We start from the raw sequence: 24034 nt of genomic DNA on the forward strand, positions 1-24034 counted from the left end.
TGAGGGCTCAGATCTCCGAAACCCTCCTGGCTGAAGTCATGGCCACTAAAATGGTCACTTTCCAGGAGAGATGCAACAGTCAGCATGTTGCCAGTGGCTCAATGGGCAAGTCCCTCAGCTTTGACAGGATGAGGTTTAGGTCTCAAGGAGGTATTGGGTCCTTCAGATGAGGGAACACCCTCTCCAGGCCTTTGAGGAAACTGACGACCATTCTGTGCGAAAAGCCTGATCTGTTGTCGACCTTAGGATGGAAGTCTGAAATGGCTGCCAGGTGGACCTTGACTGAAGGGCCAGACCTTGTTGTTTCAAGAGCAGAAGGTAGTTTAAAATAAGTTGCAGTGAGGACTGTGTAGGGGGAACCAGGTGGAGAATCGTTTCCACTTTGCCAGGTAAGTTGCTCTGGTGCAGGGTTTTCTGCTGCCTAGTAGGAGTCTATGAACCTGCTCCAAACAAGCTTGCTCTTCAGGATTCAGCCATGAAGAATCTAGGCTGTCAGATGAAGAGAGATGAGGTTTGGGTGGAGCAGCTGACCGTGGGATCCTGGGTGATCAGGTATGGATACAATGGGAGCCAGATTGGAGGCTCTACTGAAAGGCGTAAGAGGGTGGTGAACCAGTGCTGTCTCAGTCATGTTGGGGCTACAAGGATGACGTGCTCAATCCTACTTAATCTTTGACAAATGGAATGGGGGGGGTGAGGGGGGTAGGTGTAATACAGATGAGTTATCCATGTCAACAGGAAGGCGTCTGTAAGGGACTCTGGGCTGTGGTCCTGCAAGGAGCAAAACTGATGGCATTTCCTGTTGTTATGGGTAGAGAACAGGTCTAAGGGGAGTCCTGAACTTCTGGAAGATGTCTTTTGCAATGTCCAGTTGAACCACTCATGGTGAATGGAGAAGGACCTGCTGAGGCGATCCACAAATTAGTTCTGTGTATCCAGCAGGTAAGATGCTTCTAGGTAGATTGAGTGTTAATGCAGAACTCCCAGTTTCAGACTGCTTCCTGGTATGGGGGGGAAGGGGGGCAGGGGAGGAGAGAGAGAGAGAATGCACTCTGCTCTTCCTGTTGATGTAATACATAGCGATTGTATTGGCTGTAAGACCTGAAACTGCCTTGTCTGCAATGAGGGTTAAGAATGCCTGGTAGACCAAGGGGACAGCCCAGAGTGCTCTATGACTGAAATGGCGTGAGAGCTCTTCTTGAGACCACAGGCCTTGAGTCCTGAGATGCCCTAGGCGGCCTCCTCAACATAGCGCCGAGGTGTCGGAGACCAGATATATGGATGGTTGGGGCCTCAAAAAAGGTACTCCTACACTGGTTCACCCACCAAGTCAGTGGGTCAAAAACTTCAGATGGAATGATAAGTACCATGTCCATATGATTTCCAGTAGGGATAAGGAGGTTTTAGTACCATTATACAAGGCACTGGTGAGACCTCACCTAGAATACTGTGTGCAGTTCTGGTCTCCCATGTTCAAAAAGGATGAATTCAAACTGGAGCAGGTACAGAGAAGGGCTACTAGGATGATCCGAGGAATGGAAAACTTGTCTTATGAAAGGAGACTTAAGGAGCTTGGCTCGTTTAGCCTATCTAAAAGAAGGTTGAGGGAAGATATGATTGCTCTCTATAAATATATCAGAGGGATAAATACAGGAGAGGGAGAGGAATTATTTCAGCTCAGCACCAATGTGGACACAAGAACAAATGGGTATAAACTGGCCACCAGGAAGTTTAGACTTGAAATCAGATGAAGGTTTTTAACCATCAGAGGAGTGAAGTTTTGGAATAACCTTCCAAGGGAAGCAGTGGGGGCAAAAGATCTATCTGGTTTTAAGATTCTATTTGATAAGTTTATGGAGGAGATGGTATGATGGGATGGGATAATGGGATTTTGGTAAGTAATTGATCTTTAAATATTCAGGGTAAATAGGACTAATCCCCTGAGATGGGATATTAGATGGATGGGATCCGAGTTACCCAGGAAAGAATTTTCTGTAGTATCTGGCTGGTGAATCTTGCCCATATGCTCAGGGTTTAGCTGATCGCTATATTTGGGGTCGGGAAGGAATTTTCCTCCAGGGCAGATTGGAGAGGCCCTGGAGGTTTTACGCCTTCCTCTGTAGCATGGGGCATGATTGACTTGAGGGAGGCTTCTCTGCTCCTTGAAGTCTTTAAACTATGATTTAAGGACTTCAATAGCTCAGACATGGGTGAGGTTTTTCATAGGAGTGGGTGGGTGAGATTAGGTGGCCTGCGTTGTGCAGGAGGTCAGACTAGATGATCAGAATGGTCCCTTCTGACCTTAGTATCTATGAATCTAGGATTTCATGAGGGTGACTACGCCTTGGCCAGCCAGGCCTGGAGAGGTCAGAGATGTAGCCTTATGTGTTGTACCACATATGTGCATGATGCCATGTGGCCCAAAAGGCTCAAGCATATCCGGACTATGGTTATTGGAAGTACCTGGAGGGAGCTTATCAGGGTCGAGATTGAACAGAAAGAATCCTGAGGGAGCTGAGACCACCCTGATGAACTCTAGCCTTTGTACAGGGATAACGGTGGATTTCTGGTTGTTTATTAATAGGCCCAATGCCTAGAAGGTCGAATGGATGAGGGGGATACCAGATTCCACGTGAGTTCTGAACTGGCCCTTGATTAGTCAGTTGTCAAGATATAGGAAAAGGAGAACTCCCTTTCTCTTGAGGAAGGCCGCTGCTACCACCATACATTTGGTGAAGACCAGTGAGGCATCCAACAGCCTGAATGGCAGAACCACAAATTATTGAGTCTGTTTCACAAATCTCGGGGACCTTCTGTGGCTTTGGAAAAATCAATATGTGGAAGTATGTGTCTTTTAGGTCAAGGAGAGCATGCCAATCCTCTGGATCCAGCGAAGGAATGATGGAATCCCAGGAGACCATGCATAACTTTAATCTCCTGAGATAGCATTTGAGCAGCCACATATCTAGGATTGGTCTGAGCCCTCACACCCCCTTGGCTTCTGGGATTAGGACATAATGGGAATAAACCCCCTATCCCCACAGATGGTGCAGAACCTCTTCCATGACTCCCATCCAAAGGAGAGATTGGACTTCTTGTTCCAATAGTTGCTCATGAGAAGGGTCCCTGAAGAGAGACAAGGGAGGATGGATGGAAAGGTACAGTGGACAAAAATTGGCAGGTGTAACCTAATTCTATTGCGTTTCTGAGGTAATATGTTTCCATTGAGGAAGAGGGACAGTTGGCTGGAAAGCAAAGGGTAACTGGGTCCAGAATTGAGGGGACTGAAATGTCATCCTTGAGCATCCTGTCAAAACGAGTGCTTCAAGGTGCCTGCATGTCTAGGGGCAGAATGCATAGGCCCCGAGGAGGAGGTTGGGGGATCTAAACCCAAACCCCTTGTTTTTCATCCTCCACTGCTCCTGTCTGAGAAGCTGTGTAAAACAGCATCCAGTCTGCTGAGGCCTGTAGTGTCTTCTGGATGCTGTTGGTGTATACAGATCCAGAAATTTCAGGGTTACCTTAAGAGTCGTTAAGTCTGTGCAATTTGGCATCTATCTGCTCTGAAAAGAACAAGGACCCTTCGAATGGGAGGTCCTGGAGGGTTTGCTGCACCTCTTGGGGAAACCCTGAGGACTATACTCACGAGCTCCTGCACATGGTAACAGCAGTGACCATTGATCTGGCCGCAGAATTGGTGGAGGCTAAGGCTGCCTGCCTACTGTCTTTCCTTCTTCAACAAATGAAGAGAACTCCTACTGGCATCTTGGGAAAGCATGTCCTTAAATTTTTGCATCACCTCTCACATATTAAAATCATAACGACCTAGCAAAGCTTGCTGGTTCGCTATACAAAGCTATAGCCCACCCGTCGAATAGGCTTTCCTGCCAAACAAGTCCAGCTCTTTGGGGTCGTTTGCCTTGGGCGCTTGATCCTGATGGTCCTGGTCATTGGTGGCTGCCACCACTAGGGATCCTGAAGGAGAATGAGAGAACAGAAATTCATACCCTTTAGCTGGCACAAGTATTTTCACTGTGTGTGTTTAGCCATAGACCGAGAGAAGCGGGGGTCTGCCAAAACGCCTTAACTGAATCCATGATTGCCTAGTTAAGGGGTAGAGCCACTCTTGAGGGATTGGTCCCCTGACAAGATGTCTAATAGGCAGTGTGTCACCTCTCGACCACCTTGGCTTGAATACCAAGTTCAAGGCCATCCGCTTTAATAAGTCCTGGTGAGCGTTGTGGTCATCTTGGGGTGGTGATGCACCAGTAGCCACCAGCGCCTCATCCGGGGAAGAGGAGGAGGCTAAAGCTGGTTGAGGGGCCTCTGCCCTTTCCTCTGTCTTGAACGAGACCTGCGGAACCTGCTCTTGAGGTTCGGCACTACAGTCTGGGTCTGATGTCTCTTAGCGTGGTACCAGAGACACCCTACTTTCCGAGACCACAGAGTACAAATGCCTTAAGACAGTGCCCTGGCCCAGAGGAAATCCCCACAGGTTCCAGAAAGGCCATCGCATGGGTGTTGGTCCCCATGGTCTCATAGGCCAGCGGTTCTCAACCGGGGGGCTGTGAGCCCTTTCAGGGGGTCAGTGGGGTCCCCTGGCTGAAGCTTGGAACCCAATGTCCCCTCCAGGCAACAGCCAGAGAGCTAAAGCCAGCAGCCGGGAGCTGCAAGCCCTGGTGCCACGGTGGGGCAGCAGCCAGGAGCTGCGGGGCTGCAACCCTGAGCCCTGTACTAAATCCCTGAGCCCCGGTGCTGCTGCGGGGCTGCAACCCTGAGCCCTGTACTAAATCCCTGAGCCCCGGTGCTGCTGCGGGGCAGAAGCCACAAGCTGAAGCTGGGATCTATGGCAGAGCCCACCTGCCCTCGCAAGACTAAAACAGGGAGCCAGGGCTGAATCTATGAGACCCAGTGACCGTGCTCAAGCTAGCCAACCCTCTCGGTACCAATGACTGGTGCCGTGGAGAAGCTGGGGCTATTAGAGGGGATTTTCCCCACAGAGTGGTCATGGTGCCATGTGAAAGCTCGGGGATGGCTCTCTGCTGCTCATTGGAACTGGCAGTGCCAAGTCCTGGATCTCTGGAGACCCTGGCACAGGCAATGTGAGCAAGTCTCTAGCAGCTGCAAATGCCTCCAGGATTGACAGTACCATGAATTGCTCAGTTCACGGCCTGCTGGAGGATGGTACTTCCCATGTTAGCGTATGCAGAGCTGGCATGGATGCTGGGGCTGACAGAGGTAGATGCTGGGGAGAGAGTGCGAGACCTGCATTGGGCCGCTCTATCCCAATTCTCTTGCCTGCTTCCTTTTGGCACCAAGGAACGACTTCTCCTGGTGCTTACGGTGCCTCTTAGGCACTGGCAAGGAGGACCTGTGCTGGGCTTCTCGACTGGCAGGAGGCACGCTCCACACTGAAGCTGAGGTGCTTGGTGCCAAGTCCGAGCGTGGCTCCAATGCTGGTCTCAGGGCTGCCTCCATGAGAAGGCCTCAATCTCACTGCCTAGTCTTTTGCGGTGCGGGGTTTTAAGTCCCTTACGATATGGCAACGGTCCTTTCTGTGAGCTTCCCCTAAGCACTTAACCCAGCTCTAGTGTGGGTCGCTCAATGGCATCAATCTGCCGCAGGAAGCGCAAGGCTTGAAGCCCGGTGACCGAGGCATGCCCCAGCACTGGGGAGTGGACAAGCCTTGCCAACTAAATGTGGAGGGATCCAAAAACACACCAACTACTAAAACTACTATTGCTACTATCAAACTAATGAAACTACAAGAACTATATACACAAAAAAGGAGAAAAACCACTAGGTCAGATTGCCTGAGCAACAAGGCAAGTTCCAGCAGCCATCACTGGCAGTAAGGAGGAACTGAAGGGACACGGGCTCGATGGGGCCCCTTTTAGCAGTGCTATGACTGAGTGGCACCTGGAGGTGCTGGAACCAACCCAATGGATACCACTAAAGGAAAAAATTCCAGCAATTGTACTTGGGACACATACACACCTACATTGGAATGGACATGTGCAAACACTCGAAAAAGAACTTGGTAGCATGTAGAAAGGGGGTCTAAAAAAAGTATGCATTATTTTCACCTGTGATCATCCACATTTCTGGAAGAGAAAGGCAAGTGCACTGACTCTGAATAACTGCCAGCAGTGGTCTCGATAATGTGATTATTGAACATTTTACACATATCTAAGAACATTCCTAGTAAGGCACTTTAAAGAGGGACAGGTACTTGCTCACTGGCCTCTTCTTCAGGATTCATTGACCCTCTGGCTTGGGGAAGTGACATATCTTATAGCAGCCTTGTATTTTAGTAGTTGCAAAATTGTAAAAATATTCTGAATAAAAGTTTATTTCCACCTCTAAAACCACACCATCTAATGAGATGTCTGCCACTTGTCTGAATCCCAAGGTGGCTCCATAGTAAAGAGGAGATGAGCAGTAGTATTCAGCAATGATGCATTCGGTGGCACTCAGCACTATGCACCTAGCTTTCAGGTGATGAGAAGATGGGGAAGAAGCCACCCTAAAAGTGTTAGTATAGACTGGTTACCTGCTGACTGTCCCTAAGCTCTTGCACAGCTGTTGATGAGTTCAGCACATTACCTCACTATTCGCTTATTTTTTATGAAATCTCTGCAGGTCACCAGGGCTACACTTTGTGGCCCATGAAGCCTAGTACGACGTTCCTCGTACTCAGTAATTTGGAGACCTCTAACTACCTAGGCTCATCTTGGCTTGCATTTTGAAAGTTTGTAGCCTAACAGTAACTTCAAAATTTAAATGAGCTACTATTACTAGAAGTTTGTTGTGACTGACCTGTAAGTCTAAAGTAATTCCTAGACCATGCCATGACTTGGGCCTGCTGCGGGTTGCAAAGATCAAGGTCCACACACTTTTTGAGGGGATGTTGCCCCTCATCCCAACCTAGGCAGCTTCACAGCAAACAGGACTACTGTGAGCTCCCTCCAGGACAACAGTTGTCTCCCTGCAGCTGAGTTAGCTCCTGTGCTGAGCTGCCAGTTGTTGTAAGGAAAGCCAGCTCAGCATGTAATTGATCAAAAAGAGTCAGTAAGAAGAGGCATGCTGCATCACCAGTATTAACAGCCATAATCTCCCCTCTTTGAGGGACAGGAAGAGCGACATGGAGGACAAGGAACCCATCTCCCACTCTTGTAGCAACTGCCCTATTCCACTGACAGAAGATACATGAAAGGTTTGGGGTAGAAAACTGTAGACTACAAGTACAGAGAAGAGTAATGATGCATGGAAACAAGAGGATAATGTGGGATGCAAAAGAGACAGTATTGCATGAGAGAGCACAATGGAGAAAAGAGCAACTGTTGAAGAATGGGAGGAAAGGAAATGCTGATCTAGATAGTCAGCTCCTGCTCTGGCCGCACAGTGCAGGCGTAACTAACTACCTAGTAAATTCCTCAATGTCAGAAGACTCCTTAGATAGCATAGGGACATGCTCAACTGGATCATATACAACCCAACGCAGGGGGATTGCCAGAGTGTGGCTGCACTCCAACAGTAACCCTATGGGCACCTCAGCTCCTTGGCAACATAGCCAGCTGGAGTAGTTTAGAGCAGTCTCAAGGTCACCCTAAGCTACATGAGAGAACAGACCAGTGGAGAACCAGCTTTACGACTGGACACTCACAAACTGTGCCTTTGTGCCTGACTGCACCCAATACATACTAGGCACAGTTGAAAGTCTGGGCTATTACTTTTCAAATGAAGTGGAGGAGAAAGAAGCAACTGTAATGAAGCAAATAGTGAGAAAATGGTGAGGGTTATAGAATGAGTTGGAAATGGAAGAAGAAAGGCGGAAAGGAAAAAACAACACATTCACTTTTAGGCAAGCAAACGTTGTTTATTTCCACTCATGCACTAGTTGTGCTTCCCTGAAGAAGTTCTGTACTTCTAAATTGGTGGAGAAGAATGGGTTGGATAGTTACTGAGAAAATAGTAATATTACTGAATACTCTAGATGCCAGAGATCAGCAACCAGAGAAAAAGAGAAAATTAAAATTCACCTAAATAAACTCCATTTAGGCAGGGCACAAAAAAAAATGATTGTTGGCCCTCCACAAATCCAAAATCTGCCCTCCTCTCCTGCTTAGATTTTAAAAAGATGTTTGAGAGTATAATGGACAATGAGAGCAAAAGCTTTGCAGTTAATAGAAATTATATAAACATGGCCTTCTTGTTACATCAAAGGACCTGAAAACGTAGATTTTATTTCCCTTCTTCCACTCTCCCTTCTAGAAGTCACTTATAGGACTACTATTTCATCTGCCCCACATTTCATATTGCTTGGAATGTGGCTGCTGAGAAAGTTAAATTAAGGTGCCTTTCAGTTTCATAACATGTGGCTAATACAAATTCTCTCAGAGATTAATTTTTTTTAAAACAGTAGTAATAAAACAATTACTAACCTTTCTGGTACAAAGATGAAGGGTGGAATAAAAACCAATGAAAACAATTCTAATCTATTCATTATTTTGTAAATTTGCAAAATGCTTAATATAAAATTTAGGTGTACACTATGCCACTATCCTCATAGCTTTATACGCCAAATATTCTTACCCACTTGATGCCCTTCTATTATTTAGAAAATGTTATCCAACATAATTACAAATACTTGTGACCTACCTGCAAGCTGAGCGGTTATAGCTTGAAATGGTAGTTTTTTGAACATGTCCATTAGAGGCTGTACTTTTCTGATGCTGACAAGCTCATGTTTACCATAGTCCAACTCATATACTGATACCAACCCATTTGTTAGAATTCCTTTTATTAACACCCTGTGCCACCTAAATGGTATTTAAAAAAAAAAAGGATGAAAAAAGAAAACAAAGGGTAGATTTAAAGTATGATTCACACAAACTGAATGCAATCAGAAAATGCTTTAACTAGAAGAATGGAAGACAATAGAACTGAATAAAAAACTGAACATTTTTGTTTGAGACTGACAAAAAATTGAAATAAGAATTCAAGAGCAGGTGGGTGAGGTAAAAACAGTTCTCAAAGAATAATAATTATGAAAGGTAGGTATGTTGCTCATGTCCATTCCATTCTAGGCGTGCGCACGCCCACATGCGTGGACGGTGGAGATTTTTGCCTTAGCAGTGTCCGTAGGGTCGGCTGTAGCGCTCTCAAGTGCTACTCCTATGCGTCGGTATATTAGGCACCGCCAGCCCTACACCCTCTCAGTTTCTTCTTGCCTGCAACTCTGATAGAGGGGCAGGAGGGTGGGTAATGGAATGGACATGAGTAACATCTCAAAGAACAGTTACAAAAGGTGGGTAACCGTGTTTTTTTTTCTTTGTGCGCTTGCTCATGTTGATTCTATTCTAGGTGACTCACAAGCAGTATCTCTGGTGGCAGGGTCGGAGTTCAGAGCCATGCAGCTTGCAGCACTGCTCTGTCAAAGCCAGCATCATCTCGGGCTTGCTGGGTGAGCGCATAATGAAACGCAAACATGTAGACAGACGACCAGGTAATGGCCTGGAGATATCCTGAATCAGCACCTGGGCCAGGAAGGCTGCTGATGAAGGCTGCGCCTTAGTTGAGTGGGTAGTCACGGTTGCTGGTGGAGGCACCTTTGCCAAGTCATAGAAGTAATGGACGCAGGCTGTGATCCAGGACGAAATCATCTGTGCAGACACTGGGTGACCTCTCATCCTGTCTGCCACCGCAACAAATGTGTTGCCTTAGGAAACGGCTTAGTCCTGTTGATGTGGAAAGCAAACGCCCTTTGATGTCCAGGGCATGCAATCTGCACTCCTCTTCCTATTTATGAGGCTTCAGAAAGAAGACAGGTAAATGTGTGTCTTGGCCGGTATGAGTGTTGGTCTGTATCAGCAAAAAGAACGAGGAGGACTTGTGGCACCTTAGAGACTAACAAATTTATTTGAGCATAAGCTTTCATGGGCTAAAACCCACTTCATCGGATGCATGCAGTGGAAAATACAGTCAAAAGATTCTATACATATACACAGAGAACATGAAAAAATGGGTGTAGCCATACCCACTATAACGAGAGTGATCAGTTAAGAGGTTTCAGAGTAGCAGCCGTGTTAGTCTGTATTTGCAAAAAAAGAAAAGGAGTACTTGTGGCACCTTAGAGACTAAAATTTATTTGAGCGTAAGCTTTCGTGAGCTACAGCTCACTTCATCAGATGCATTTGGTGGAAAATACAGTGGGGAGATTTATATACACACACAGAGAACATGAAACAATAGGTTTTGTCATACACACTGTAAGGAGAGTGATCACTTAAGATGAGCCATCACCAGCAGGAAGGAGGGGGGGGAAGGAGGAAAACCTTTTGTGGTGATAATCAAGGTGGGCCATTTCCAGCAGTTAACAAGCATGTTTGAGGAACAGTGGGGGGTGGGGTGGGGGGAGAAATAACATGGGGAAATAGTTTTACTTTATGTAATGACTCATCCACTCCCAGTCTCTATTCAAGCCTAAGTTAATTGTATCCAGTTTTCAAATTAATTCCAATTCAGCAGTCTCTTGGAGTCTGTTTTTGAAGCTTTTTTGTTGAAGGATAGCCACTCTTAGGTCTGTGATCGAGTGACCAGAGAGATTGAAGTGTTCTCCAACTGGTTTTTGAATGTTTAATTCTTGACGTCTGATTTGTGTCCATTCATTCTTTTAGGTAGAGACTGTCCAGTTTGGCCAATGTACATGGCAGAGGGGCATTGCTGGCACATGATGGCATATATCACATTGGTAGATGCGCAGGTGAACGAGCCTCTGATAGTGTGGCTGATGTGATTAGGCCCTATGATGGTATCTATTCAGGGGACATGTGGACACAGTTGACAATGGGCTTTGTTGCAAGGATATGTTCCTGGGTTAGTGGTTCTGTTGTGTGGTTGCTGATGAGTATTTGCTTCAGGTTGGGGGGCTGTCTCTAAGCGAGGACTGGCCTGTCTCCCAAGATCTGTGAGAGTGTCAGTCTGTTCTGCAAAGAGACCATTCCCATTAAAGGGAAGGTCCTGGATCGAGGTCTGCATTTCCTGAGACAGGCCAGGGGTCTGAAGCCAGGAGCTGTGCGTCATGACCACCATTGACGCGACCATGCTAGCTGCTGAATCGGCCATGTCCCACACCATTTGGAGGGAGCACCTTGAAGCTGTCAAACCCTCCTCCACCAGGGCCCCCAATTCCTGGGGCAGTGAGTCCCATAAGATGAAGCTGTACCTCCCCAAGAGAGCCTGGTGGTCAGCCACCTGGAACTGAAGGCTAGCCATCAAGTAATCTTTCTCCCAAAAAGATTCAGCCTCTTGGCCTCTTTGACCTCCCAAGAATAAACTGGTTTGCCCATCTGTCATTCTCTTTGGCTGACAAGACGACCAGTGAGCCCATTTGAACCCCTTGGCCGGGATGAAATACTTTTTCTCAGCCCTCTTGGAGTTATGGAAGAAGGTGGCCTCAAACTTAGGGAGGAATGGAAGGAGGAGTTTGCCAAAGGGCTTTTGCTACTTTTAGAACCCCATCATGTACTGGTAGCGCAACAAGGGTGGGGGTAGAGGCCAAGAGCACACTGAACAGGGTGTCCGCCTGGTCAGTCATCTCCTCTACTTCCAAGCCCAAGTTTGTAGCCACCCTATGAAGCAGGGCCTGATGTTCTTTGAAACCATCCGGTGGGCTGACATGGGAGGGACCTTCCACTGCCTCATCTTAGGACAAGGACGACGACTGGATCACTGTGGGAGGCCCCTAGGGATCATCGCCCATGGAGGAAAAGGGTTTCAGGGTGGGCACTTGCTCCTTTACCCTGGCCTCTGAGTGTGCCACATTCACCGAACTTGGTACCACTGCCTGATGCTCTAAGGCGGCAGCCAAGGAATGGACTGACTGAGGCATCAGTGGCATGCCCCAGGCGCTCCAGTAGGGCCACCGTGTCAGCTACTGGCCTTGCTGCCATGACAGCATTGTGGAGGTCAACACAGCCTCAGGTGCTGTCGCGGGGCAAAGGGCTGAATTCCCTTCCTGAACTGGAGGAAACACCTTCCAGTGACCACGGAGGGGCCATCAAAGCTCATGTCTTTTGGCTAACTGTTGCCACAGGAGACCGGTGCCTCAAGGAGCATTGGTGCCAGAGCCGGGGGGGGGGGGGGTATTGGGGTTGGTACTGCAATAGAGACTGCAGTACCAACGGGTACTACTCCCATCGTCTGGGAGACTGAGATCTGTGTCGAGGAGACAGCTGCCAGGAGGATGATTGGTGCCAGCAATATGGTGACCGGTGCCTTCCTCTAGGCAACCTGCGTCGGGAGGGCGGAGACCATGAGCACAGTGCCAGCAATTTAAGACGCCCTGCAGAAGACAGAGACCTGGGGCATGGAGACGGAGAATGTCGTCTTGTCTCCGGAGACCGGCGTCATTTGCCCACCCTCTGGGGGGTCTTTACGGCTGGTTTGCCCTCACAGAGAGCCATTGCCGTGACCAGAGATGCATGCAGTGCGGGCAATGCTACTGGAGGCCTCTGCTCTCTGGGAACCAGGAGAGCCTGGGAAGGCATCAGCATTGCCACCAGTCTGGGTCCCTTACTGCTCCCTGCAGCCAGTGGCAGATCCCTTGGGGAGAGGGGGCCCCATCTGGCTCCGGTATGGGCTGTCGGCCTGAACTGGGTCCTTTGCCCTTCTTGCTCGGTGCTAGGGAGTCACTCTTCTTCGACCTCTTCTGAGGCACTGGTGCCGGGGAGAGGTACTGGGCAGAGTCCGGTGCCAGGGGGTGTGCTGTGTGCCAAGGCCGAGGTGCTCAGGGCAGTGTCTATCCGGGAAGGTTCCAATGCTGTGCGTAGAGCAGCCCTCCAGAGGAGGGCCCTCAAACGGATGTCTCGCTCTTTCTGAGTTCTGGGATGAAAGTTCTTACAGATATGACACTTCTTCACATGTGATTCCCCCAAGCATTTGAGGCAGCTGATATGGGGGTCACTAATAGGCATAGACCTGTTACACTCAGAGCAGGGCTTAAAACCCAGAGACTGGAGCATGCCCCACAGGGACTCCGTCTTTAACTACACTACTTAACTACTTACTAACTAACTACTATAAACAAACTATTTACAAGGCCTTAAGTCTCAAAGACTGAAGAAAAAGAAACTAGCCCTTGCGAGGCAAGGGAAAGGTGCTCCGACTAGCCATCATAGGTGGTAAGAAGGAACTGAGAGGGCATAGGGCCGGTGGCGCCTAACATACCAATGCATGAGCACTGCACTCAAAAGGGCGCTACAGCTGACTCTGCAGATACTGCTAAGGCAAAAAATCTCATGACTGACAAAAATCTCATTGGCTTAACAGTGAAATCCTTGCTGATCTTAAACACAAAAAAGAAGCTTACAAGAAGTGGAAGATTGGACAAATCGCCAGGGAGGAGTATAAAAATATTGCTCAGGCATGCAGAAGTGAAATCAGGAAGGCCAAATCACACTTGGAGTTGCAGCTAGCAAGAGATGTTAAGAGTAACAAGAAGGGTTTCTTCAGCTATGTTAGCAAAAAGAAGCTGGTCAAGGAAAGTGTGGGGCCCCTTACTGAATGAGGAAGGCAACCTAGTGACAGAGGATGTAGAAAAAGCTAATGTACTCAATGCTTTTTTTGCCTCTGTCTTCACAAACAAGGTCAACTCCCAGACTACTGCACTGGGCAGCACAGCATGGGGAGAAGGTGACCAGCCATCTGTGGAAAAAGAAGTGGTTCGGGACTATTTAGGAAAGCTGGACGAGCACAAGTCCATGGGGCCAGATGTGCTACATCCGAGCGTGCTAAAGGAGTTGGTGGATATGACTGCAGAGCCATTGGCCATTATCTTTGAAAACTCATGGCGATCAGGGAGGTCCCAGGTAACTGGAAAAAGGCTAATGTAGTGCCCATCTTTAAAAAAGGGAAGGAGGAGGATCTGGGGAACTACAGGCCAGTCAGCCTCAGCTGAGTACCGGGAAAAATCATGGAGCAGATCCTCAAGGAATCAATTCTGAAGCACTTAGAGGAGAGGAAAGTGATCAGGAACAGTCAGCATGGATTCACCAAGGGCAAGTCATGCCTGACTAACCTAATTGCCTTCTCTGATGAGATAACTGGCTCTGTGGATGGGGGGAACACAGTGGACATGTTATTCCTTGATTTTAGCAAAGCTTTTGATATAGTCTCCCACAATATTCTTGCCAGCAAGTTAAAGAAGTGTGGGCTAGATGAATGGACTAAAAGGTGGATAAAAAGCTGTTTAGATCGTTGGGCTCAACTGGTAGCGATCAATGGCTCCATGTCTAGTTGGCAGCCGGTATCAAGCGGAGTACCCCAAGGGTTGGTCCTGGAACCGGTTTTGTTCAATATCTTCATTAATGATCTGGAGGATAGTGTGGATTGCACCCTCAGTAAGTTTGCAGAAGACACTAAACTGGAAGGAATGGTAGATACGCTGGAGGGTAGGGATAGGATCCAGAGGGACCTAGACAAATTAGAGGATTGGGCCAAAAGAAATCTGATGAGGTTCAACAAGGACAAGTGCAGAGTCCTGCACTTAGGACGGAAGAATCCCATGCACTGCTACAGACTAGGGACCGAGCGGCTAGGCAGCAGTTCTGCAGAAAAGGACCTAGGGGTTAGTGGATGAGAAGCTGTATATGGGTCAACAGTGTGCCCTTGTTGCCAAGAAGGCTAACAGCATTTTGGGATGTATAAGTAGGAGCATTGCCAGCAGATTGAGGGACGCGATCATTCCCCTCTATTTGGCATTGGTGAGGTCTCATCTGGAGTACTATGTCCAGTTTTGGGCCCCACACTACAAGAAGGATGTGAAAAAATTGGAAAGAGTCCAGCGGAGGTCAACAAAAATGATTAGGGGGCTGGAACACATGATTTATGAGGATTATTTATTCTGCAGAAGAGAAGAATGAGGGGGGATTTGATAGCTGCTTTCAACTACTTGAAAGGGGGTTCCAAAGAGGATGGATCTATACTCTTCTTAGTGGTAGCAGATGACAGAGCAAGGAGTAATGGTCTCAGGTTGTAGTGGGGGAGGATTAGGTTGGATATTAGGTAAAACTTTTTCACTAGGAGGGTGGCGAACCACTGGAGTGGGTTACCTAGGGAGGTGGTGGAATCTCCTTCCTTAGAGGTTTTTAAGGTCAGGCTTGACAAAGCCCTGGCTGGGATGATTTAGTTAGGGATTGGTCCTGCTTTGAGCAGGGGGTTGTATTAGATGAGCTCCTGAGTTCCCTTCCAACCCTGATATTCTATGATTTTATGAGCAAGCACACAAAGATGAAGATCTTTTATTGGTACCTCTTCGGATCTGATCTGTGTAAGAGCTCTGTGTGGTTCAAAGTCTTGTCTCTTTCACCAACAGAAGTTGATCCAGTAAAAGATATTACCTCACCCATCCTGTCTCTCTAATGTTCTGGGACTAACACAGCTACAAACAAAACGACAAACATGAAACAAGAATTGTTTTATCATTTCTGGAGTCCTCCTCCTCCCTTTACTCCCTCCCTCATTAGAAAAAGAGGGGAGAGAGAACAACAGAAAAATGTGGTAAAGCAGGTGTTTGGGAGAGGAAAGAAATGAACGCGGTCTACCCCTTTCTTTTTTGGTTTGGAATTTAAAAAAAACAAAAACAAAAACCGCACATGTAGGAGGAATAGAAAAGATCCAAATCCAAAAACTGAAAAATACATTTGAAAAATAGTTTTACAATTTTCTATTGAAAAAGTGTAGTAGGAAAACCCATTTTTTAAAAAGCAAAAACTTTGACCATTCTAGGAAACAAGTACACATATTACCTAGCCAGTATCAAAATGTTATATAGTGATATCATGGCAGAGGTGAATTTTTAAGGAGTGATTTGAATGACGAAACAGAGGCTTTGCAGACATTTACAAGGAGCTCCATGGGCAGGAGTTTCAGGCTGTTTTTCTGGCCAGGGTGGAGAATATTTTTGGTGACCCCTACTGAGTGGCAGAACAAAATCCCCCCACAGCTAGCCAATCAGCATTTCCAAGGTGCCCAGGGTCACAGACCTGCCCTCTCCCTGGGACAGCGCCGGAACGGGAAGGAGACAGCATGAAAGAACCCTCATGTACAACAACAGTTAAATTGTTCGAACAGCAAGGACGGGCACTGACTGCTGTGTGTCATACAGGAAATGATGGGTAAAATTTTTAGAAGTACCTTAGTGTTTAAGTCACATTTTTTCAAAAAGTGACTGGTTAAGTTTCAATGAAAGTCAATGGGACTAAAGTAAAAAGCGTTAAAGTGCCTAATAGCTCGGAAAAAGGTAAGTCACAATGGGCCCTAACAGGGAAAAACAAGTATGAGATGGAAAAGGGGGAGTCAGTGGAAGGGGAATAACATGGAAACAACAAGGCAGACAGATTTCTGACTGATTATTTAGATGAATGAAAATGAACCCACCACGAGAGCTCTAGGCACATGTACAAGATGACTTCCGAAGACTCCCCAATATGTATTTCGGAACAATAGTAGAATCTGTATAAATTGTTCTTCCACTAACTCTTACCTGGCCTTTTAAATGCTCAGACTGTAATTGTGTGCAACACTACTACTTTAAAGAGATTTTTGTATGGTATAGCTAAATTAAAATAGCCATTTGATGGAAACAGTTGTGATGAAAAAAAATCTTATACTCACAGTGATAAATAACTAGTAATCAAGGGGCAAATAATTTTCATGTGAATTTACTGCTGGCAAAAAAAATGCTTGATTGACAGACCTGTGGCTAAACTGAGAGCATCAGATCAGGCACAGCAGGAACAGAAGCAGTGTTTTAATCACTGTGTTCTAACTCTGACATGGAGGCACATAGAGTCTACAGCCTCATTCACCTTCCTTGGTCTCAGATTACTGACAATCTGAAATGTGGACACTTTCCTTGTGAACTGGAATGAGGCCAAACATTAGCTAGAAATGCATAATTCATGTTAATCTAACTCTGAGAAGATTGAGCAACAATTAAGATTTCTCAGTGCACATCTCTAATGCTAGCGCTGGGCATTTGGACCCTGCAAGTATCACCATAGACAACAGCCTTCCTCAAGATAATACATATCTTTTACAAAAGCATCTACTTACTTATTTTCTACTTTAGCAGCATACAGATTGTTCTTCTTAACAGCAATGGATCTCTCCTCTGCCATGCTGTAGTACAGAATCATTTCTTCCATGAGGACTTCTAGGTTGTGGATCTCTTGCCAAGGCTGGACGACAAAGTGACCAGGGTGGCAGGCCACTGAAACATAGACATCCATGTGCTCACCAGGTTTCGGTAAGGGTAGAAGTGGCGGCATGTCAACAGTAGGCACCACACTGCCGGGTTCTGGAGCAAGCTTGATTGACCCCATGAGGCTTTTCTTGAGGCTTAGGCCAAGTAATTCTGGAGCAAGGATAGTATCACTTTTCCCTTTTATAGGACTAGCTCCACTGGGTGCAACACTCAAGAAGACATCTTTCTGATGCTTCCACAAGTCCTCATTAGTGATCTGCCGATTGATGCTCCGATCAGGATCTGGGAAGTTCTTGGGAGTAAACAAGTAAATATGTGCAATTCCCTTTGAGTCATCCAATTTAGAAACCTTTAAAGGAAAGAAATAAAGTAAACTCCTATTATTAAATGCATCTGCACCTTTAATTTTGTATGAAACAAGATTAAAGCCTTTTACGGGAGGAAAAACTGGAATGGTTACGTTAACATTAATTTATTTTGAAATAATATTTTTGAAGACTTGGCACAAATAGTTTACTGCTAAGGTAAAGCTAACAAAATATGTGGACAAAGGTATTCACAATGGCTGAAAACGGCAAGTGCAGCAAACTGCTCAATTTGGAAGAGTAGGAGCAACACCATCGTTGAGGTTGGGCTAGGGTGACCAGACAGCAAATGTGAAAAATCGGGACAGGGTGGGGAGGTAATAAGAGCCTATATAAGAAAAAGAACCCAGAATTGGGACTCTCTCTATAAAATCGGGACATCTGGTCATCCTAGGGGTTGGGCTCCATTTTACACTTACTGCAAGAGTTCAGAGTAGCAGCCGTGTCAGTCTGTATCCGCAAAAAGAAAAGGAGTACTTGTGGCACCTTAGAGACTGAGTTTTGTATGGAAAAATGTGTGTCTGCATCAAATTTACAGTAAAATCTCAGAGTTTAGCATTTTCAAAGAAATCTGTTAGTATGAGTTCTAAACAATTAAAAATTGATCTTAAAGGTCTCATTTCGAGTCTCAATTTTTCAGACCCCCCTGACTAAAAGCGAGACTGCAGAAAGTCTGAAGTCCGTAGTTAGTGATAGCTCAATGGGGTGTCTCATGTCAATTTAAAAAAATATTAGTATTCATTATAAGTGAATCCTTACATGCCAAGGCTAAACAAAGAACACGGTATGGGTTGGCTGCAATCATTCTCCAACAAGGTACGTGGGAGCCTTTCTGAACAGTTATAGGGAGGCACAGTTCTGTATTTTGTCATCTGCCCCCACTTATGACCCCAGTAATGTTCCCTACATCCAAACAGGCAGTTGCCAGTGCATAGGGAACCACTTTTGCTACTCTTCAGGCATTTGTATTGAGATCGTTGACAAAGGAAACAGGGAGAGAAATCTTGTCTGCTTGTGGTGGTGCTGGAATGCTGGTATCCCCCTTAGGGAAGAATTAAAGTTATGATGTTCCCTGACATATGATGATTGCTACACAGATGCACAGAGTAGAAGGCCCACACTGTAGTCTGAATTTTTCAATTCCTTACTTTTTAGGTTGTGTGTTAAGTTAGGATTTTGTGTATGCTTAACATACACTGCTTGATGTGTTAGGTATGTTTATGTCTTAACAAATATTATTGACTGAAATACTATATATACACATACATGGGGCAACTTTGCATCAAGAACTTGAGGGAAATTAGTAAATTTTTATGATCACTAGAAGTCTCAAGAATGCTGTAAAACAATTATTAAAAGTTGCTTTTATCATTAACTCATATTTAGTCAGTGCAGAAAACCAAGTTATCATCAACAGATTTCCACTGTGAATCTATGCATCTTTACAGCTTTTTAAAATAAGTGGAATAAAAGATAAGGTCCACAGGAAGTGAGCATTTTAGGAGGTCTGAAGGAATGGCTTGGACAGAAGTCAGGAGAGCAGAGGGGAAATTCTCCAGACTTAGATCATGGAACCTATTAAATATAGGCCTAGATTTTCCAAAATGGATGCCTACAGTTAGACTTCCAAGTTCATACTTCAGCCCCTAAATAAAACTACCTAATTTTCAAATGCCCTGAGAACACAGCAGCTCCCACCAACTTAGAATACCACCTTTGGGCACCCATTTTTAAAGCATTGGTTTAATGATTTTTGCTATGTTACATTAGTAACACTAGTATTACGGGCAAAAGTGCTCTGGAGTGTGAATTTGGCAGTGTAGATAACTAATTTCTTACATGTTAATTTAATTTTTCAGAGACCACATAATTCAGGCCAGAAAAGTGGATAGTAACACATCATACTAGCAGATGGGAGACAAGAAAAAAGCAACCTATTATGGCTGCAGTATTAATCTTCTAGCCTACTTGATGCATTTCTTCAGCCCTCATGGCATATCTGGATTCTCTAGATGCTAAAATTTCATTTACAAGACCAAGTAGATTCTAGCCTTCATGATAACAATTCCAAGTGAGCTGTAGCTCACAAAAGCTTATGCTCAAATAAATTTGTTAGTCTCTAAGGTGCCACAAGTACTCCTTTTCTTTTTGCGAATACAGACTAACACAGCTGCTACTCTGAAACTTTGCAAGCTGAGTAATCCAAAGTAATCTTACCTTCATGAATCTGCAGAGATTGAAGCAACAGATTTTGATTCTTCTCTTTCATACGCTAATGTAAATCAGGAGACAAAACTGTGGAAAACCACATCCTCGTGGACTGACAAATGTGAATAGCCCTGCCCCAATTACTCAATAGGATGTTTCAAGCGTCAGCATTAAATATTTCATAGCCAGATCACCTTAGCAGATGAAATGGGGAAGGGAGTAGGAATCAAGAGTTGTTGCAGACAGGAAAATGCAGATGGAAGGGGGGGGGGAAAGACCCAGAAAGGAAGATATGGAAAGAAAAAGATAAAACGCACTGTCCTAAGGTTGAGCATATTTTGCCATTGAGTGATGCTGAATGAGAATTTGTTCAGAGCAAAGAAGTACTAAAATCTTAGATTTTTAAAGAGTATAAGAGGGTTAGGTACACAAATCCCACTGATTTTCTGTGGGAGTTAAGTATCTAATCTCTTTTGAAAATTCCAACCTTAGTTACTACATGAAGGCGGACACTCACACAAATGCATTCCAGAAGTATGGTACAAGTACCCTGATACCAAGTATGGTACAAACACATCCCAAAGATAACGAGAACACACTGACCCCTCCTAAAGAGAAGGTCAAGATGACAGTATAATGGATAGATATGTTTTGATCGAACCAACATGTACAAGGTAATGGATGGTAACAACCCATGTCAGGGGGAAGTAACTAACTATGGTTAAAATACTTCTTTGTATTGGTGTATAAAATGGAGTCTCAGAGGGAGCGTCTTTGGCCAGCCTGGGGGGTGGGGGGGGAATAGAAAGTCCTGCCATTCACTGAGCTGCATCCATTGTCACGGGCATACATGACTTAGCATCCCCGTAGAGTCTGCCGGATGGTATTACCTTTCTTTGTTGACAATAAACCTGTCCGGGTGCCTTCGTACCTTAATGGATCTCGTGGTTATTGGGCAGTTTGATCGAGGTCTGCTGTGCCAGCTGTCTGCACAGAGCTGGGATGGCACACAGAGGAAACACACGCAGCCACACATTTGACAATATCATTTTACAATATCTACATATGCCAGACTAGACCAGCAGTATTTTAAATGTGCAGTATTCAAGATTAAAGCAGACAAGAAAAGGGAAAGCTACAAAGTGCTTCTCAAAAGGTGCACTCATGGTGGTACCCCGTAATGAAATTAGGGGCAAGATTTTTCAGAAGATCCCCTGTAATGTACTAATTATAGCAGACTCTGAACACTTGTTTCCCTTTGAAGGGTGCTCCCAGACTATTAGGTCACACTAAAAATGGTTGACATCTACTCAGCATATTACAAAAAAATGAGTCTGTAAATGGACTGTACTAAATTAAACTACATTGTGTTAGGGCCTATTTACTTGGCTAGTTACTACACTGCAAGCCAGGGTGTGAATCTATGGCACACTGGTTTGCCATGCCGTAACATCTGGTGTGGACACTGCTACATCGCAGTGAAAATCCCAGAGCATGGCTTAATGGAACTTTCACATCGGACGTTACTGAGCAGCAAGCTGGCGCACAGTAGTCACAGCCTGGCTTGAGGGTAGTGACTTGTCATATAGAAATAAAAGCAAATAAGAACAGAAAACTAAAAAATTCCTCTCCTAGCCAGCTGGAAGAGTTACCTCCACCTGCTGGAGACATGAAAATAACTGAGCAGGGTCATCCACCCACTTCATTTTTTATGAGGAAGCACACCAAGAGTTTTGCTTTTTTCTTGCCCTCATTTGCTGGTAAGAAGGAATTACACTGATCTAGAACAGGAGAATTTGGAAGGGGGAAAATTCTGTATCTTCTTTAAATGCAGATCCAAGAACTGTATAAGAAGTGATTGCTGGAAAATGCAAGCAAATATGCTTTGTATCAAATGTGTCAAAAAATGATGAATTCATACAGAATACAAATGTTAGGGGAGGCTACAAAGCTGTAAATTGTCTAGTATAATAGCTTTTCAAACAAAACTAATTTAGGTAAACATTTTTAAGCCTGAAAGAATTTTGTTTTTTTGTATCAAAACCTGAATGTCTAGTGGAGGGTGAAGGTACCAAGTTCCTGTAACTTCATGATGACATTTTATTACAACTCTTCATTCACATTTTAACCCGGTATTCCATATTTTATTGAATTTCAAGTGTTTGAGATATTTACATTTACCTTAATGCTGCAATCAGGACAATTTAATACTGTATCTCTCAGCCACAATACAGCATCTGGAGTCCACATGCCAATGTTACGGGGAAGATCTGCTAAACAGCACTTCATAGCCTAAAAGACATGGAGTATGTTAATGGTACAATTTAATTACATGGCACTCTTCAACAGATGATGTTATACTATTGAAGTTTACCTGCACAGAAACTAGGTAGTTTATTATAAGCTTTAACTCAGATGGATTAAAAGATATATGGCATTAAAAGAGTGAAAGAAGGAGCCTATTATGTAGCAAGTTACTTCAACCAGTAAGAATGCGGTGGTCTGCAGAATGGAGTCCCTTTACCCATATAGTAAGACTTCCATCACAGCCTTCTACTGTTAGCACACAATCTGTAATCTGTATTTATTTAAAATTGTACACTATAAAAAGTTAGAGTGCACAACGTAACATTAATTCTAAGGCTACATTTACACTGTGCTCAAGTGTGGTCCACAAGGGAGGGAGGGAGAGAGAGAGAGTGTGTGTGTGTGTGTGTGTGTGTGTGTGTGTGTGTGTGTGTGTGTGTGTGTGTGTGTGTGAGAGAGAGAGAGAGAGAGAGAACAACTGCAGAGGGCACCAAAGTGTTTTGTGTTAACTGCCTTGATTGGATGCTGCTGGAGCAAATTAAAAGGTACATAAGTTCACGTTAATGTAGCCCAGTTTGAAAGAGGACTACGTGAACATGAACTTTGGTTCCTTTTAGCTTGCGCCAGCAATGTCCACAGGAGGCCTTTAGCAGTTCACACCCCTGTAGTCCATAGTGCAGAACAGGCAACCTTAAAACGTTTTCAAACCACAAATCATTGCAGAGCACACATCTAAAATTATCAAGACTAAGACATGGCCAAGAGAGGTATAGAGGCAATCAGTTTTACTTAAAAATGATGTTTGTACCTGGGGTGGTAGGGTGATTATTTCTCTCAGGAACTGTGATGGAATATCTCGAAGCTCCGATACTTTTACAGATGCAACTGTTCCAGTATCCATGAACTGCACATCTAGTGCACGACTACTGTGAACGCTTGTTATCTGAAATGAGAATGCGAGTGGTAAGGATAACTTGTTACTAGCAAGAGATCAACATAGTATCTTTAAAAAGCAAATAAATATTTTAAGGAAATGGAAGAAAATATATTGTCAGTGCATTTTATTTTCCATTTTATGATGCTATGCTTGTTGAAATGAAATATGTTAAATGACAACATAAAAACTGTAGGATAGACCTACAGGGATCTATTCCACATTCCATCAGCTCAAGTAAAAGATTACTTATGTGTGTTTACTATTTGAGTAAGTAGCCAATGTAAAATGATACACATGCCAAAATCAGTGTCAAAGAATTCAGTGATCCAGATTTTAGCCAATCCCCAGACCTGCAAAAATAGCAGATGCTATGTGGGAAATCGAAGAATAGCAGCAATTTTCAGTTGAGACACGAAAGTTCATTTAGTGGTGAAAAAAACCAACCAATCACCTGTTCCTTACCTCCACACGAGCCCATTTTCCTTTACAATGGAACAAGCAGATTTTGCCACAGAAAGGTAATGAGACGAAACATTCAGGTGCCTGCTACGATAAAGAAACAAGGGTAAATAATAAGGCTGTTTTTTATTTTTTATTTATTTATTTATTTTTGGAAGAATGGCTACTTTTAAATCCGTTATTGAGTATTCCTGAAACAGACTTCAAAGAGAAACTGCTGAGCTACAATTCATTTGCAAATGTAACAGCATCAACTTGGGCTTCAATAGGGACTGGGAGTGGCTGGCTCAATAGAAATGCAATTTTCCCTCTCTGGGTATTGACACCTCCTCACCAATTATTGGGAGTGGACCACATCCACCCTGACTAAATTGGCCTTCAACACTGGTTCTCCACTTGTAAGGTAACTCCCTTCTCTTCATGTGCCAATATGTATTTATACCTGTATTTGTAAATTTTCACTCCATGCATCTGAAGAGGGTTTTTTTA

The 24034-nt window shown here is 44.8% G+C and overlaps 1 protein-coding gene across 13 annotated transcripts in view; it reads right to left on the minus strand.

Moving 5' to 3' along the window:
• Positions 1-24034, minus strand: part of TDRD7 (tudor domain containing 7) — a 113661-nt gene that overhangs the window by 1709 nt on the left and 87918 nt on the right. For 8 of the 13 annotated variants that reach the window (XM_038401541.2, XM_038401551.2, XM_038401552.2 and 5 more), the window contains 5 exons: positions 23549-23632; positions 22958-23092; positions 22024-22134; positions 17119-17618; positions 8662-8822 (listed from right to left, as the gene is read on the minus strand). In XM_038401541.2, the coding sequence (XP_038257469.1) occupies positions 8662-8822; positions 17119-17618; positions 22024-22134; positions 22958-23092; positions 23549-23632 (991 nt within the window). The remainder of the gene's footprint in view (positions 1-8661; positions 8823-17118; positions 17619-22023; positions 22135-22957; positions 23093-23548; positions 23633-24034) is intronic. The other 5 variants (XM_043515379.1, XM_043515378.1, XM_038401558.2 and 2 more) reach the window with 3 other exon arrangements.

The sequence above is a fragment of the Dermochelys coriacea genome, chromosome 5 (genome assembly GCF_009764565.3).
Source record: "Dermochelys coriacea isolate rDerCor1 chromosome 5, rDerCor1.pri.v4, whole genome shotgun sequence".
NCBI lineage: Eukaryota > Metazoa > Chordata > Testudines > Dermochelyidae > Dermochelys > Dermochelys coriacea.